Below are 14,884 nucleotides of genomic sequence, written 5' to 3'. Positions count from 1 at the left end.
ATATACTGAGAACTGAACAATACACCTCAAGTAGGAGAATTTTATGTATGTGAATTATATCTCATTAAAGCTGTTAGGGGTGGGGTGGGATCATAAGCCCTTGGCAGCTGACATCAAGATCTCTCATGATCGCCCTGGCCGGTGTTGCTCAGTTGGTTAGAGCATTGTCCCGTACACTGAAAAAGTTGCAGGTTTGATTCCTTGTTCGGGCACATACCCAGGTTGTGGGTTCCATCCCTGATCAGGATATGTACAGGAGGCAACAGATTGATGTTCCTTCCTCTCTCACATTGTTGTTTCTCTCCCTTTCCCTTCACCTCTCTCTAAAGATCAATAAAAATATATCCTTGAGTATTAAAGAAAAAAGATTTCTCATGATCATGGCTATGAGAGGTTCTTGTAGGCTCGCCACAGACTGAAGATGGTGGGCATCAAGGGGACAGATGGGTGCAAGGGATCTCTGGGGTATCTGGAGTCTTAAGGCAGCCAGCATATTCCTGAGCCTCTCGTGTTCTTTAACCTTCGGGGCACTGCCACCATTCCTGCGGATTCTGCTCTCATCCCAGACTGGGAGAGTCAGCAAGCTTCAAAAACCAGAGTTCTCTATCTGTGCCCCTCCAAGACGGGCTAGTACCCAATAAATAAAACTTTTTTATTTCTGCAATCAACTCACATCATGCACAGCCAGCCCCAGGCAACATTTTCCTTTCTTCCATTTCTTTGTGAATTTTTCATTTTTTATTATGAAAAATTTCAAACATGCACAAGAGTGGGGAGAATAGTATATTGATGTACCCATCACTCTGCTTTAATAATTATCAATATTAGGCCAATCTTTCATATATCTCTCAAACCCTTTTTTTCCTGGAATGTTTTAAAAGTAAATACCAGATATAATGTAATTTCCCACACACAAAAAAAAATATTTTAGTATCTCTAACAGATAAGGATTTTTAAAAAACAATCCACAGTGCTATTATCTCACCTAATTAGACCTTACTTAGTATGTTCTAAGGCCCAATCCATGTTCAAATTCTCCCCATTATCTTTTTCTTATATTTTTTTATTGGTTTTACAGAGGAAGGGAGAGGAAGAGAGAGAGAGAGAAACATCAATGATGAGAGAATCATTGATTGGCTGCCTCCTACACACTCCCCTCTGGGGATTGAGCCTGCAACCCAGGCATGTGCCCTTGACCAGAATTGAGCCCAGGACATTTCAGTTTGCAGGCTTACACTCTATCCTCTGAGCCAAACCAGCTAGGGCTCTCCCCATTATCTTAAAATGCCTTTGAACCTTTGGTTGGTTTGAATGACAATCCCAACAAAGGCCCCCATGTGGCATTTGACTGCTAAGTCTCTTAGTCTCTTATAACACTTTCTCCTTTGTGTCCCTTTTTTTGAGCCATTTATTTGTTGGAAAACCATGTGCTTGCTCTCTAGAATTCTGTGAGTCTTTTTAGAAGTATTCTTATCTGGGTGGGAAATCATATGCTTTTACTTCAAAGAAAGATTAAGGGGAATGAATTAGTAACAGATGCATAGAAAATTAACCAAATAATAAAGATAATAGGAGGTCCAACATGGTGGGAGCATAGGAGGATGCTGAACTCACCGTCCTCCCATAAGCAAACTCAAATATACACATAGAGAACAATTGCTCTTGCAAAAAAAAAAAAAACACCCAAAAACACAACAAACTGGGGACTGAATGAATAGTTTCTGAACAACAAACAAGAGAAAGACACTGCATAGAGAAGGCTGGGAGGCCTTGGGAGCTCTCGGAAGCTGAGGGAACTCTCTGGACTGAGGAGCAAGTGAGCACCACTATTTACTTCTCCCTCCACTTTGATAGGCAGGTTGGAACCCTATTCAGGTGCTTGGCCCTCAGAGCAGGGCTTTCTCAGCTACATTGCCCAGAGCCCTTTGTCCCTAAACAAAGAGAGCAAGCAGGAACAACAGGATGTCACCACACCCCTGGCCTCCCTGCCAGGGGCCTCTCTCCTGCTCAGCAAGCTACTACCCCAGCTGCCGTGAGCACCTGGTATACCCAGCACACAGAGCCTACAGAGAGGTCTCTGCTATATAGGACCACGTTCTCTACAACAAACAAGAGAGAGAGTATAGAGAAGGCTGGGAGCCATGGGAGCTCTCCAGGGACCGCCAGTGAGTGCCATTGTTTATGCCCCCCTCCAACTCCATAGGGTGTGCAGGGGGCTCTATCCAGGTGTTCTGGTCTACCTGCCAGGTTTCTGCAGCACATTCCCAGGCACACCACAAAAAGATCTAAAACATGACATCAATAACATAAAGCATGGAGGGGGGTGGGGGAAGGAGAAGGAAAAAAATAAGTGGAGGAAAAACAACCAATGACTCAAAGAAGAAATCAAACAAGAAATCAGAAACTATCTTGAAACAAATGAAAATGAAAATACAGCTTTTCAAAATGTATGGGATGCAGCAATAGCAGTTTTATTTTATTTTTTTAAATATATTTTATTGATTTCTTACAGAGAGAAAGGGAGAGAGATAGAGAGTTAGAAACATCGATGAGAGAGAAACATCGATCAGCGGCCTCCTGCACATCTCCTACTGGGGATGTGCCTGCAACCCAGGTACATGCCCTTGACCGGAATCGAACCTAGGACCTTTCAGTCCGCAGGCCGGCGCTCTATCCACTGAGCCAAACCGGTTTTGGCAGCAATAGCAGTTTTAGAGGGAAATTCATATTTATATAGGCCTACTTCAAGAAAAAAAGAAATATCCTAAATAAACAATCTAACTCTATAACTGAAGGAACTAGAAAAAGAAGAACAAACAAAACCCAAAGAAACAGAAAGAAGGAAATAAGTAAAATTAGAACAGAAATAAACAAAATAAAAATTATAAACAATAGCCCTGCTGGTGTTGCCCACTGGTTAGAGCATTGGCCTGCAGACCAAAGAGTCGCTGGTTGGATTCCCAGTCAAGGGCACCTACCTAAGGTTGCAGATTCAATTCTGGTTGGGGAGTGTGTGGTAGACAATCCATTGACGGCTCTCTATCTCTTTCTCTCTCTCTCTCCACGCCCTCCCTTCCACTCTCTCTAAACAACAACAACAAAAAATCAATGGAAAAAATATCCTTGGGTGAGAATTAACAAAAGGAGTTTTTTTAATAAAAAATAAAAAACAATAAAAAAGATCAATAAAACTAAGAGCTGGTTCTTTGAAAAGATAAACAATTTAACAAACCTTTAGCCAAACACATGAATAAAAAGAGAGGGAGACCAAATAAGTAAAATAAATGAAAGAGAAGTTACAGCTGACACCACAGAAATAAAATAGAAATATACCCATAAAGAACAAGCTGATGGTTGCCAAAGGGGTGGGAGGATGGGAATAAAAAATAATTACACAAATAAATAAAAAAGTAATACCCCAGGAAAAATAGACCATATATCAAAGGAATTATAATTACACTACACTTCTTGAATACTAATTGAATATTTGATTAGTCAGCTTGAATAACTGTTTTGCAGTTCTAGTATTATAAATGCAGAATAATCATACAAACAAGAGGTACAGGAAAATGTAGAAAGTGATATAAGAGCTCAATCTTCATATTCCTTAGTAAGCAGTCAATAGATAAATTTAAAAGTGGGGAAAAAAAAACACTTAACATTAGCAATATAAATCTGATGCTTACAAAATAGATGTAAGACTAGAAGAAATAATCAGAAATACCAGAAAAAAAATTAAAGGAATTGGAAGTGAGAGGGAATGGAATAGGAAACAGATAATTTTAAAGTGTGTATCAAATTATCAGATTTATTAACAACAAAAAATTTAAAAGTTTAGGTTCATTTAGCTGGTATCCAAGGCAGCTAAAATCTGAGGGGGGAAAAATGAGTTAAGACTCCAGGAACCGTTGAGGCTTAATTAGGCCAGTTTAGGGAAAGAATGTGTCTCCAAGCCTCTGAGTTCAGGATTGTGGGCACAGCATAGAGACTGTGGATATTTCTTTATCCAGGCTGCACCATCTCCTACCTGTTCTGCCTTTTGTTTCTTTGTTTACACCAGAGTGACCAGCCAGAAACAAAATGTCAGCCAACTCTCCCAGGCATTGTCTAAGCAGGAGACTTCATCACTGCCAGCCAGATCACCTTTGCCTTTTCCTTCTCTCTCCCTTTCTTTGGGAGCTTCCAACGTACTTTTGGGAGGGAGCTCCCAACAAGTCTCAACACTGTTTAAGTTCCTTCAACAGAGTTCCAAGTTGGAGGCCTGTTTTCATAGATTCAAACTCCAAACACAGCAGGGACCACCTGGGAGGCCTGGGGTTTTCATCTCCCCTTCTTCTCTTTCTGAGGTTCTTTCAGAGGTGCAGAATGAGGTCATCACCATTAAAGGCAGACTTATAGCCCAGCCTCTTGTTTGCTGTGTGACCTTGAACAAATTACTTAACCTCTCTGAGTTTCACCTTGTTAGCTGTAAAAAGGAGAGCATAATAATATAAAGGGTTGTTGTAATCACTTAAAAAGAATAATGCATGTAAGGTGGGTAGCATAGCTCCTGGCTGACTGAGTGCTTGAAACATGAAGCTATTGACCATTACCCATATACTTGGAATCACCTTCCAGCCATCCCCTGTCCCAGAGTCTCCAGAATGACACTGGGAGTTCCTTTTGGAGTCAGGGTACTCCTCACCTATACCTGGCACTCCACGTTAACATTTACCTCCACCCCAGCCAGTCTTCTCTTTCCATAAGATCAGCTTTCATCTTGTCTTCTGGCCAAAGGGGTTATAATCTCTCTTGCTTTTGTCTGGAATCTTAAAAGCCTAACCAATTGATGGTTCGAAAAAACAATGGGATTGGGTTCCTGGTTCCAAAGAGGGAGCTAGGGAGCAGCTGGATGATGAGGGGAGGATGGGGGCGGGGGGGGGGCACTATTAGGCCAGTGACACTTTGCAGGAGCATGAATGGCGTGAAGTGAGGAAGAGAACCTGTTGAGGGGATCTTGACATCCCAAAGGAGGCTCACTAGAGAGTTCACAGGAGGCACTGAGAGAAGGATCTGTACCCCTCAGCTTCTGTAATAGGCCCTCAGAACTGTCCTCCCCCCAGGCTTGCCCACACAGGGAAAAAGACATGGTTCCCCCAAAGGAAATTAGGGTCTTGAAAGAAAAAACAGATCTTAAGCAAGGCCCTAAAATGCTAATTATCTATTATATACAGAACCAGGATCCAGATAACATCCCACAAGATCAGAACAACTGGCTAGCTAGATCCAACAAGATAAAATAAACATTAAAAAAATGTAGTCTCGCCGAAACTGGTTTGGCTCAGTGGATAGAGCGTCGGCCTGCGGACTGAAAGGTCCCAGGTTCGATTCCAGTCAAGGGCATGTACCTGGGTTGCGGGCATATCCCCAGTGGGAGATGTGCAGGAGGCAGCTGATCGATGTTTCTCTCTCATCGATGTTTCTAACTCTCTCTCTCTCTCCCTTCCTCTCTGTAAAAAATCAATAAAATATATTTAAAAAAAAAAATGTAGTCTCCTACACGGAGGGTCAAGAAACCAACGGTACACAAAGATGTGGAAAACCTACCAGATCAATAATGGGCAAGTGATGTGGCTGCCAGAAACATTAATTCAGTGTGAGACATATTAATGGAGGAGTAGAATCTAGGAAAGGGGAGGTGAAAGTTCAGCTTTATTCCCAACTGAGTTCAATTCCAAGAGTAATACTTTAAAGGGGACTTCGTTGACCTAGTAAGAAGCAAAAAGAGGAGATTTGTCGCAAGGAAAACAGTAGTAGAACTGGTGAGATGATACGGTTAAATGGAAAAAGCCAGAACCCCCTCCCAGAGTCAGAAAAGCTGGATTCCAATTACACTATTTATCAGTTATTAAAGATTGATCATTCTTCACATCACATACCATGTCAGACACAAGTGAGCCCTGAACTGCTTTTCTGTAAGAGCCAAGGGGAGGAAAACACTGGGAGGGAGAGTTCAGCTCAATCCTAGAAAAAAATGTCTTTCTTTTTTTTAGTGACACTTGTCGTTCTTATCTCTGGTGACAAAAGAAATTCATGGTTGTATAAAATATTGGTAAACAGAAAAGCAAAATTAGGTAAAAATCACATCTCAACTCCCACTTACTTTCTAATATTTAAGGATAAGCTACATAGACAGACAGATATGAACAAAAATTACCAAATAATTATCTGATCTAATTTAGAGTATCAGCATGTAAAGATGTATGTATGTGTATGTAAGGATGTTTATTAATATTGTTTCTAGTAGAAAAAAACTTGTAAACCACTATCAGTAGGAGAATACTGGGAGTGTCTGAGTAAATGATTGTGCATACACATCATGCAATACTGTGCAGCTTGTTGAAAGAAAAGGGTGGAACTAATAGGTATTACCTTCAAAATGTTTCCACATATATTGCTTGAGGCAAACAAAGTTATAGAATAATATGCATGGGGGGGGGATGAGGACACATTTGTAATACCTTAACTAATAAAGAATTAAAAAAGAATAATATGCATAGTATGATCCCATTTGTGTAAACAAATGCATGTACATATATATTTTAAATGTTTTTATTGATTTTTAGAGAGAGAGGAAGGGAGAGAGAAAGAGAAACATTAATGTGAGTGATCATTGATCGGCTGCCTCCTGCACAGATCCAGCCCACAACCTGGCCATATGCCCTGACCAGAAATCAAACTAGCAACCTGTTGGTACATAGGAGCATGCTCAACTAACTAAGCCACACCAGCCAGGGCCACATATATGTTCTTATAAGCAAAGGAAACAGTATGATGTTAATTGTGGGTACATTTGGGAGGGCAGAGTTGGAGAAGCCAATGCTAAGACAGTTAACATGTTCTTTGAACATTTCTGTGTTGTTTGAATTGGGATGATCAGGATATATTATTTCTAAAATTCAAATGACTGAAATCTAAATAATCAAACAATAATCTACCCTGGAAATTTCTCCATGCCATTAAAGATACTCTATCACATCTAATGACCACATATATTCCTTGTGTGGATTTCTCTTAATGTATTGAACCTAATGTTGGATATGTAGTATATCAGGAGCTGTCCAAAGAGGGTCCAGGAGCATTTTGACAATGTCTCTCAGAATTGAAAATGTGCAGACCCATAGATCTAACCATGCCTCAGGTAAGAAACTGACAGGTACACTCATACATGTGTATAAAGATATCTATGCAAGATTTGGTCGCTGCCTCATTATTCTTTTCTTAAAAAAATAAATCTTTATTGTTCAGATTATTACAGTTGTTCCTCTTTTTCTCCCCATAGCTCCCCTCCACCCAGTTTCTACCCCACCCCCTGCCCTTACGCCGCCCCCCCCCCCCTGTCCTGTCCATAGGTCCTGCCTCATTATTCTTGCTAGCGAAAGGCTAGAAACAACCTACCTGTCCAACATCAGGGACTATATAAATAAAAATCACAGGCTGACCATATACTGCAATTCTCAATAGCCGATATAAGAAATGAGATGGATCTGTAGACATGTACATGGAAAATGTGCCAGGATATATTGCAAAGGGAAGGGGGAGGCAAGTTACAGAACAATATGTACAGTGTGGTCTCTTTTCTCTTTAAAATATATATGTGACTGTACCTTGGAAAAGATCTGAAGGATACACATCAAGCTGTAGGTAGGCTTTACCCGTACGTATGTCCGTATCCCTATAAGGATATAAGGAGAGCATAAAGGAAGTGAGCTCCCCTTCCCTGAGGTATGCAGAGATCAGCTGCCTCATTCTGAGCGGCATTATGGAAGGAATTTCCACATCACTCAGGGGTGACCTAGGTCCCCTCTTAGCCCTGAGACTCTCAGAGAATGGAGAGGTCCGGGCTAGGAGAGGAGTCCACGCCTAAGGGGAAAGGGTTAAGTGAGGATGCGGTGGCTGTGGGCGGGCTCAGCAATCGGCAGCGCCAGGCTCTGTTAGCCAAGTCTGAGCATCTCGGAGGATGCGGCGCTGCAAGCGGCTGCTGGGACACGCGCAAGGTGAACGCGGGGGCTGCCTGCGCGACGCCCAGGTGAGGAACTGGCAAAGGAAGGGGGCAATGGTGGGGCCCAGGCAGGGAGCATGGCCTGCAGCCCCGGTCTCAGCAAGGCGCAGAAGGTCCTGCACCAGAGCCCACCCCCACCCAGGACACTGCGGGGAAGGCGCGGAGCCAGGGGCCAGGAGAAGGAGGACGAGAGGTAACCTGAGATGGGCCAGCTCCCAGACGCTGCCCTGCACTGCCCTCTCCCTAGACCCTGAGCCAAGGAGATACCCTTCCCCCCTCCAATAAACCCCACATTTCTCCAGCAGCTGGAACCTAGTGCTGGGCAGCCCCCTCTTTGTCCGCAGACGCCCACATCTCTGGGATTGGGGGTGGCGAGCAGATTGCATATGCTTATTGAAGGCCCAGCTCCGCTGTCTCCTCCTCTGCAAAGCTTTCTGGACTCCCTGAGCAAAATGATCTACAGCGCGATCCACAATGCCTAGTATGACTGTGTGACCTTGGGTGAGTTGCTCAACCTCTCTGAACCTCGGTTTCTTCCCCTGTGAAATGGGTCTACCCACACCTGCTTGTGTTGGGAGGGTTGGATGAGATCAAGGGCATTCAGCTACACTTAGCACAGGAGCCTAACTGGGTAAGACCTCAACACAGGAGCACCGGGAATCGAACCAGCAACCTTTATGAAGGAGTACCTGTGTTAGGGGCCTTTCAGTCAGTCCCCCTCAGCTCACCCCAACTCCTGACACTAGAACTGATGCTTCTCTTTGGATCCCCAGCACCTAGCCTGGGAGAGGAGCAGAGCATGGAGCTTGGTGAATGTCTGAGAAATGAACCAACAAGGATTTAGGGCAGAGTCTAAACGCATTTTGGGGGATGGGTTTAAGGGGTCTTTGAGCCCCCTGAAATTGTCCACAAGTTTTGATGAGCCTGGGCATTTTCTTGGGGAAAGAGCCTGGAATTTCCATTGGCTTCTCAAGGTGTCTGTAGGCCACCAAGGGTTAGGAGGCAGGGAGAGTTGGGCACAGCCATTTCCCAGAGGAAAGGAGCAGGGCCTCTGCCCCTAAACACGCTGAGGCCTAAGCTCTCCTCCCGTCTTCTGGCTGTGGGGTCCTTCCTGCCTCCTTGGCTCAGCTAGAGGGTCTCAGGAGTGGAAACTTTAGGGACTGTATAGCTGGGGCAGGTCATATGCCGGGGGACTGAAGACAAGAAATGGAAGATGCAGATGCAGCCTTAAGGAGCCTCAGGCCAGTGTGGGAGACAAGAGATGACTACACTATGTGACCAGGGTGATGGGAAGGGGTGGAGGGAGGTGTCAAGGAAAGAAATGTCTATGCTGAAACAAGCCACTGTCATATCTTACCTGGCTTTCTACACTGGCCTCTCTCCCTCTTTTAAAACATTTATTAGAGGTGAAACTCCCTTGCTTAACATCTTCATTGGCTTCCTGTGACACCTAATAAACTCCAGGTGCCTTACCCTGGTGTACCAGTCCTCTTGGGATCTAGCTCGGTCTTTCTGATTTCATCTCCCTCTGCCACTTTCTCCATTTGTTGAGCTCCAGCCACACTGCCTCCTTATTGCTTTAATTCACCTAGCTCATTCCTGTGTCAAGGCCTTTGCACTTTCTGTTCCCTCTGCCAAATGCTTTTCCCCCATATCTTCAAATGGCTGGCTCCTTCTCATTCAGCACTGAGCTCAAATGTCACCTCGGAGAGGCTTTCCTGGCACCCCTGTGTAAAGTATCCCCCACCCCATCCGTCTATCTCTGAATTCTGTTTTCTTTTCTCCATAGCTCACCTTATTTAACATCACTCATCGTCTGTCCCTGACTTAGAATGCCAGCTCCATGAGGGTAGGAATCTTGCCAGTTCTGTTCATTGCTTTATCCACAGAGCATGGCACATAATATATGCTCCAGTTAGTTGTTGAAAGAGTTAAGAAAGCTTTCTGGACAAAGGGAAGAGTAAAAGAGCTCTAATACTTATGCTCCTCTCATAGGCCTGACCCATTATGTGTTCTGTTATGTAAGCATTATAAGAGCCCTTTACAGTTAGGTACTCTTTTTTATACCCATTTTACTGAAACTCTGATGCAAAAAGGTAAAGAAACTCACCCAGGAACTGGCAAAGCTGGGATTCGAACCCAGTTCCCTCCTCAAAAGCAGGGGCCTCTTCCTCTCCACCTCTCTGATATTTGAGCTGGGACTTCAAGAACAGGATTTCAGCAAGTAAAGGAGAAGGGAGGGGGCATTCTAGGCAGAGGGAATGACAGGAGCAAAGGCATGGGGCACCAGGCAGCCCAATAGGTGTGGAAGGGTAGGTGAGCAGCCTGGTGTGGCCTTGGAAGGCCAGGAAGGAGTCTTAATTCTCTTCTGAGGGTAATGGGGAACCACTGAAGGTTTTGAATCAGGGCAGTGGCATGAGCAGAGATGCAGTTTTAAAAGTTCACTCTGAGATTGACCAGGAAATGGGGAAAGGGGTTTGGGGTGGGGGACCTGCCTCCTGTTGCTCTTCATCCTTTTCCATCAGCCCCCTTGGGACAGCCATAGGAGCCTCTAACACTCACGTGTCATTCCCCCTCCTTTTTTTTTTTTTTTTTTTAGGCTTATCCAGTGAGGACTGGAAGTTGAGGGTTCTAGACCTAGGCATCAGAGTGGACCATGGCCTCCAGCCCATGGGGCCATGTACATGGCCTCCTGCTGCTATTGCTGCTGCTGTGTCTGGGGGCTGGCCCTGCCCTGGGCGGGAGCCTTCCCAAGGCACAAGAGGACTGGGAACCACACCTGATCCCAGGAGCCCACCCCAGGGGCCCCGTTGGCACAGAGCCCGAAGCCTTCCTCTGGCAGAAGCCCAGAGATGAGAGCCCTTGGAACTCCAGTGTCCCCCAGGTCCGTGCGGAGGAGGTGCCTCAAAGGATCGAAGGCGCTCCCCTTGGCCCAGCCCTGCATGGACCTCAAGCAGCCCAGGGGGCTCAGAGAGAAGGACTCCCAGTAACTGATGACTTCCAGGTGGTTCAAGGGCCAAATTCTCAGGGCTGGACAGGACCTCCTGACTCACAGGAGCCTCTGGAGCAAGATGCACCAGCACCCCATCCAGTGGGGTCCCCCCATCTCACTTTCATCCCAACAACTCCCCGACTCCAGCTCAGGGTAGCCACAGTTCCTCCCTCCTCAAGGGAGCCTGGAGGCCAAGTGGGACAGCGACCAGTTAGAGATGAGGGTCTGGTTGCTGAAGCCAAGCCCAGGGTCTCAGAGACATCCCCCTCCGCCCGCCAGGGTCCTCCCCACACTCTTGCACCCGACTCAGGCTCTATCAGGAGGCCAGTGCTGGAAGAACAGGACGGGGGTGAGGAAGACTTCCAAGAGGCAGCTCAAGGCCCCATCTTCACCCAGCAGGATCCAGCAGCCTCTGTGATTGGCTCAGTATCCCCAGTTGAGGTGGCATCCACTCAGGAGCCTGGGTTCCAGCCAGACCTGGCATTGACCAGAAGCCTTCCTCCTGCCAATGAGCTGCCAGCTGAGCCCCCCAAGAAGGCTAAAGGTGGGGAGATCTGGGCAGTCAGTTTTCCAAGTCCCTCACTGAAGCAGGCTGACTTCCCTGATGTTCAGGGCTCCCCAGGACCCCAACCTTCAGGTCCTCCAGCCTCAGAGACTCCTCATGAGCCGCCCAAGCCAGGTGGGTACCAAGGTGAGGGTGCCATGCAGGGCTGGGAGGGGCAGTGTTCCATGGCAGCTGGATGCCCCAGTTTCTGTGTGTCTCCTGGCCCCATTGGGTCCCATTTTCCTTTCTGAGGGTGATTGTGCCTCCCTCCTGGGGGATTAGACTTCGGGGACTGCTGGAGGGGTCAGGCAAAGTGATGACTGCTTTTGTCATTTCAGAGATAGCAGCAATGAATGGAGCAGACCCCATCTCTCCCCAGAGGGTGAGAGGAGCAGTGGGAGCCCCAGAAACTCCCAAGGCCCTCATCCCCCCTGGCCCCTCGGACCCGGGCCCAGCTACAAACCAAACGGAAAGTCCTGTGAGGACCCTGCAGCCAGGTGAGGGCATGGCTGGGGGTTTGGGGAGAGTGGTACTCTGTTTAATAACAAAGAAGTGTGCGAGGTCCATATGGAAAGGTGGGGAGTGAGGACAAACAGCTCTTAAAGGAATTGGCTAGGACCTCCTTCAAACAACTTGGGATAATAAACTAATACTCACTGGCTACTCTGGGAGAAGTCATGTGACCTTTGGGGGCTAGAATGTTCTTAAATGTAACATGGATGTATTTAGTGCAGTGATTCTCCAACTCTGGCAAATCACTCAAGGAGCTTTTAAAAAATTCCCACGGAATCCTGATTCAGTCGGTCTCCAGGTGATTCTAATATTAAGCCCATGCTGAGAACTGCTGGTATATTATTAATAAAAATGGCAGCTCGCATCCATTTAACACTTACTGGGCGCTGGGCACTATGCTAAACATTCAGTCCTCACCACAATCCAGTGAGGTAGGTGTTGCTACCACCCCCATTTTACAGATGTGCTTGGAAAAGTTAAATCACTTGCCCATCACGTTAGGGAATAATGTAAAATCAAAAACATTTTACGAAGGGCTATTTTAATATTGCTATTATTGCAGACGAAGCCGAGGAGTGGCCGGGGCGCCCCCAAAGCCATCCCCCAGCACCCCCAGTCCAGGCCCCCTCGACGTCACGCCGGGGCCTCATTCGGGTCACCACACAGCGCGCCCTGGGACAGCCAGCTCCTCCGGAGCCCTCAGCCAGCTCCATGGCATCTGCCCCAGCCTCTAGCCCTCCGGCCAACGCCACCGCACCCCCCCTGCGCTGGGGTCCCCTTCGGCGGGTGCTGAGCTTTTCCTGGGAGCTGCACGTCTATGGGGTAGGGGTGCTCTTTCTGCTGCCGGCGTTGCTGTCAATGGCCTCTCTGGCAGCCGCCTCTACGGGGCCCTGGCTGGCACTGGTGGCGGCAGTGCTGGTGCTCCTAGCATCGGGGCTGCGATCTGCCTACATGCTTGCCGACCCCTACGGCTCTCAGGCGCGGCTGGGCTTACGCGCCGGCCTGGTGCTCTACAACCTACCCTTCCCCTTGCTGCTCACCGCGTTGGCGGCCCTGACCCTGCTAGGACTGGGTGCGGGGCTGCCCCCGCAGCTGCAGAACCCGCTCCTGCTCGGAGTCCTGGCGTTGACTCACGGCGTGGGGTTGCTCGCTACAGACCTGCTGTCGTCGACGCCGGCGCTCAACCTCCTGGCTCAGGGCTTCTCGTGCGCCTGGGGCGCAGCCGTGGCTCTGGGCACGCTCTGCCTGTGCCGTCGCCGCCTGCTGGACGGGCCGCGGGGCTGGGATGCCAGCCCAGGGCCGCGGCTGCTGGCAGTGGCGGGCTCCCTGGGGCTGCTGGCTAGCGGTTTACAGCTGGCAGCTGCCCTCTGGCTGTACCCAGGCCCAGGCCGCGTGGGCCGCTTCTCATGGGCCTGGTGGGGGGTCCATTTCTGGCTGCGCCTGCTGGAGCTGACCTGGGCCCTCGTCTTGGCACTGGCTGCTGTGGTCGCGGCGCGGCCCAGGCCGCCCACGGAGCACGCGTGCTGGGCGAAGCTGCGGCGCCTGGCGTGTCCTGCGCCCTCGGGCAAAAGCGAGGTTCCGGAGCGACCCAACAACTGCTACGCGGGGCCCAGCGGCGTTGGCGTCGGCAGCTTGGAGATCAGCAAGAGCCTCATCCGCAACTCTGCGGAGGGAGCGCCGCCTGCCACCCCCAGTTCAGGCGCCTGGGGCTCGGCTGCGTCACTGGGCCGCGGCCCCCAGGGTGGCCCGGTCCTCTCCCGTAGCAGCGTGGGGCCGGCTCCGTCGATGAGCGAGCTGGACCTGCGGCCGCCGTCACCCATCAACCTGAGCCGCAGCATCGACGCCGCGCTCTTCCGAGAGCACTTGGTGCGCGACAGCGTGTTCCGACGCTGCGGCCTGCGCGGTCTGGCCTCCCCGCCGCCTGGGGGCGCGCTGCGGCCGCGCCGGGGCAGCCATCCGGACACTGAGCTCGACGGTGCGGGCTCCTTGCTCCGTGGCCGCTGCCGGTCGCTCAGCGACGTGCGCGTCCGCGGGCCGGTCCCTCCACACGTAGTGGATGAGCCGGATCAGGTGGCTTCTGGCAGCTCCATGGACAGCTTCTCCCGGGGCTCGCTCAAGATCAGCTGGAACCCGTGGCGCCACGGGCTGTCGTCGGTGGACAGCCTGCCCCTAGATGAGCTGCCCAGCACGGTGCAACTACTGCCAGCCCCAGCCACTGCAACTGCTCCCAGCCGGCCCCTAGAACCCCGGAGTGAGGTCCAGCCTTCCTGCAAGCCAGGGGACTCTCGCAGCGCCTCCAGTGACACCATTGAACTCTGAGCCGATCCCACACTGTTGCAGGACCAGCCTTCAGTGACCATATGGCATGGCCGACTGGGACAGTTGAGCCCTTAAAAAACTGGCATCCTGGGACCTGAACCTGATTGCAGCCCCTGGAAGCAGCCAGGAGTGTCCCCAACCCCCACCCGCGTTTTTTGTTTTTTAAATATCTATTTTTTTCCAGCAGGTATTTTGCACAGAGGCTGTGATTTATATGGAATACAGGGTGGACATGCATGGATTTGGGTATGAGGAATGGGGTCCAGGTGCCCCAAACACCCCTCCAGACTCCCCATTGTGGAAGGATGAGGCTCGCTTGTCTAGATTGAATGTCCTCTTTGTGCCAAAGAAATAAACCTTTAGGACTTGGCTCATGCCTCCCTCTGGCCATGCCAGGATCCTGTTCAGAGAAGAGTAGGAGGGCCCACCCTCCAGTAATTCCATGTCCAGTATGTGGGACAGGGGGACTTCCAAA

The 14,884-nt window shown here is 48.9% G+C and overlaps 2 protein-coding genes across 4 annotated transcripts in view; both read left to right on the top strand.

The window, feature by feature from the left end:
- The window catches only part of CIDEC (cell death inducing DFFA like effector c), a 188,533-nt gene that overhangs the window by 114,414 nt on the left and 59,235 nt on the right, over nucleotides 1-14,884 (top strand). The window lies entirely within an intron of this gene.
- On the top strand, nucleotides 7,472-14,779 carry PRRT3 (proline rich transmembrane protein 3). 3 transcript variants are annotated; one of them, XM_059663509.1, is made up of 5 exons: nucleotides 7,472-8,068; nucleotides 8,386-8,542; nucleotides 10,641-11,712; nucleotides 11,916-12,074; nucleotides 12,653-14,779. In XM_059663509.1, the coding sequence occupies exons 3-5, from the start codon at nucleotides 10,698-10,700 to the stop codon at nucleotides 14,407-14,409; spliced, it is 2,931 nt and encodes a 976-aa protein (XP_059519492.1). In that variant the 5' UTR covers nucleotides 7,472-8,068; nucleotides 8,386-8,542; nucleotides 10,641-10,697; the 3' UTR covers nucleotides 14,410-14,779. The 3 variants fall into 3 exon arrangements, with proteins under 3 accessions (XP_059519492.1, XP_059519493.1, XP_059519491.1); XM_059663510.1 differs by lacking the exon at nucleotides 8,386-8,542; XM_059663508.1 differs by having other exon boundaries at nucleotides 7,472-8,542.

Source organism: Myotis daubentonii, chromosome 14, assembly GCF_963259705.1.
Source record: "Myotis daubentonii chromosome 14, mMyoDau2.1, whole genome shotgun sequence".
NCBI classification, from domain to species: domain Eukaryota; kingdom Metazoa; phylum Chordata; class Mammalia; order Chiroptera; family Vespertilionidae; genus Myotis; species Myotis daubentonii.
This window is presented reverse-complemented; position numbering and strand designations above follow the sequence as displayed.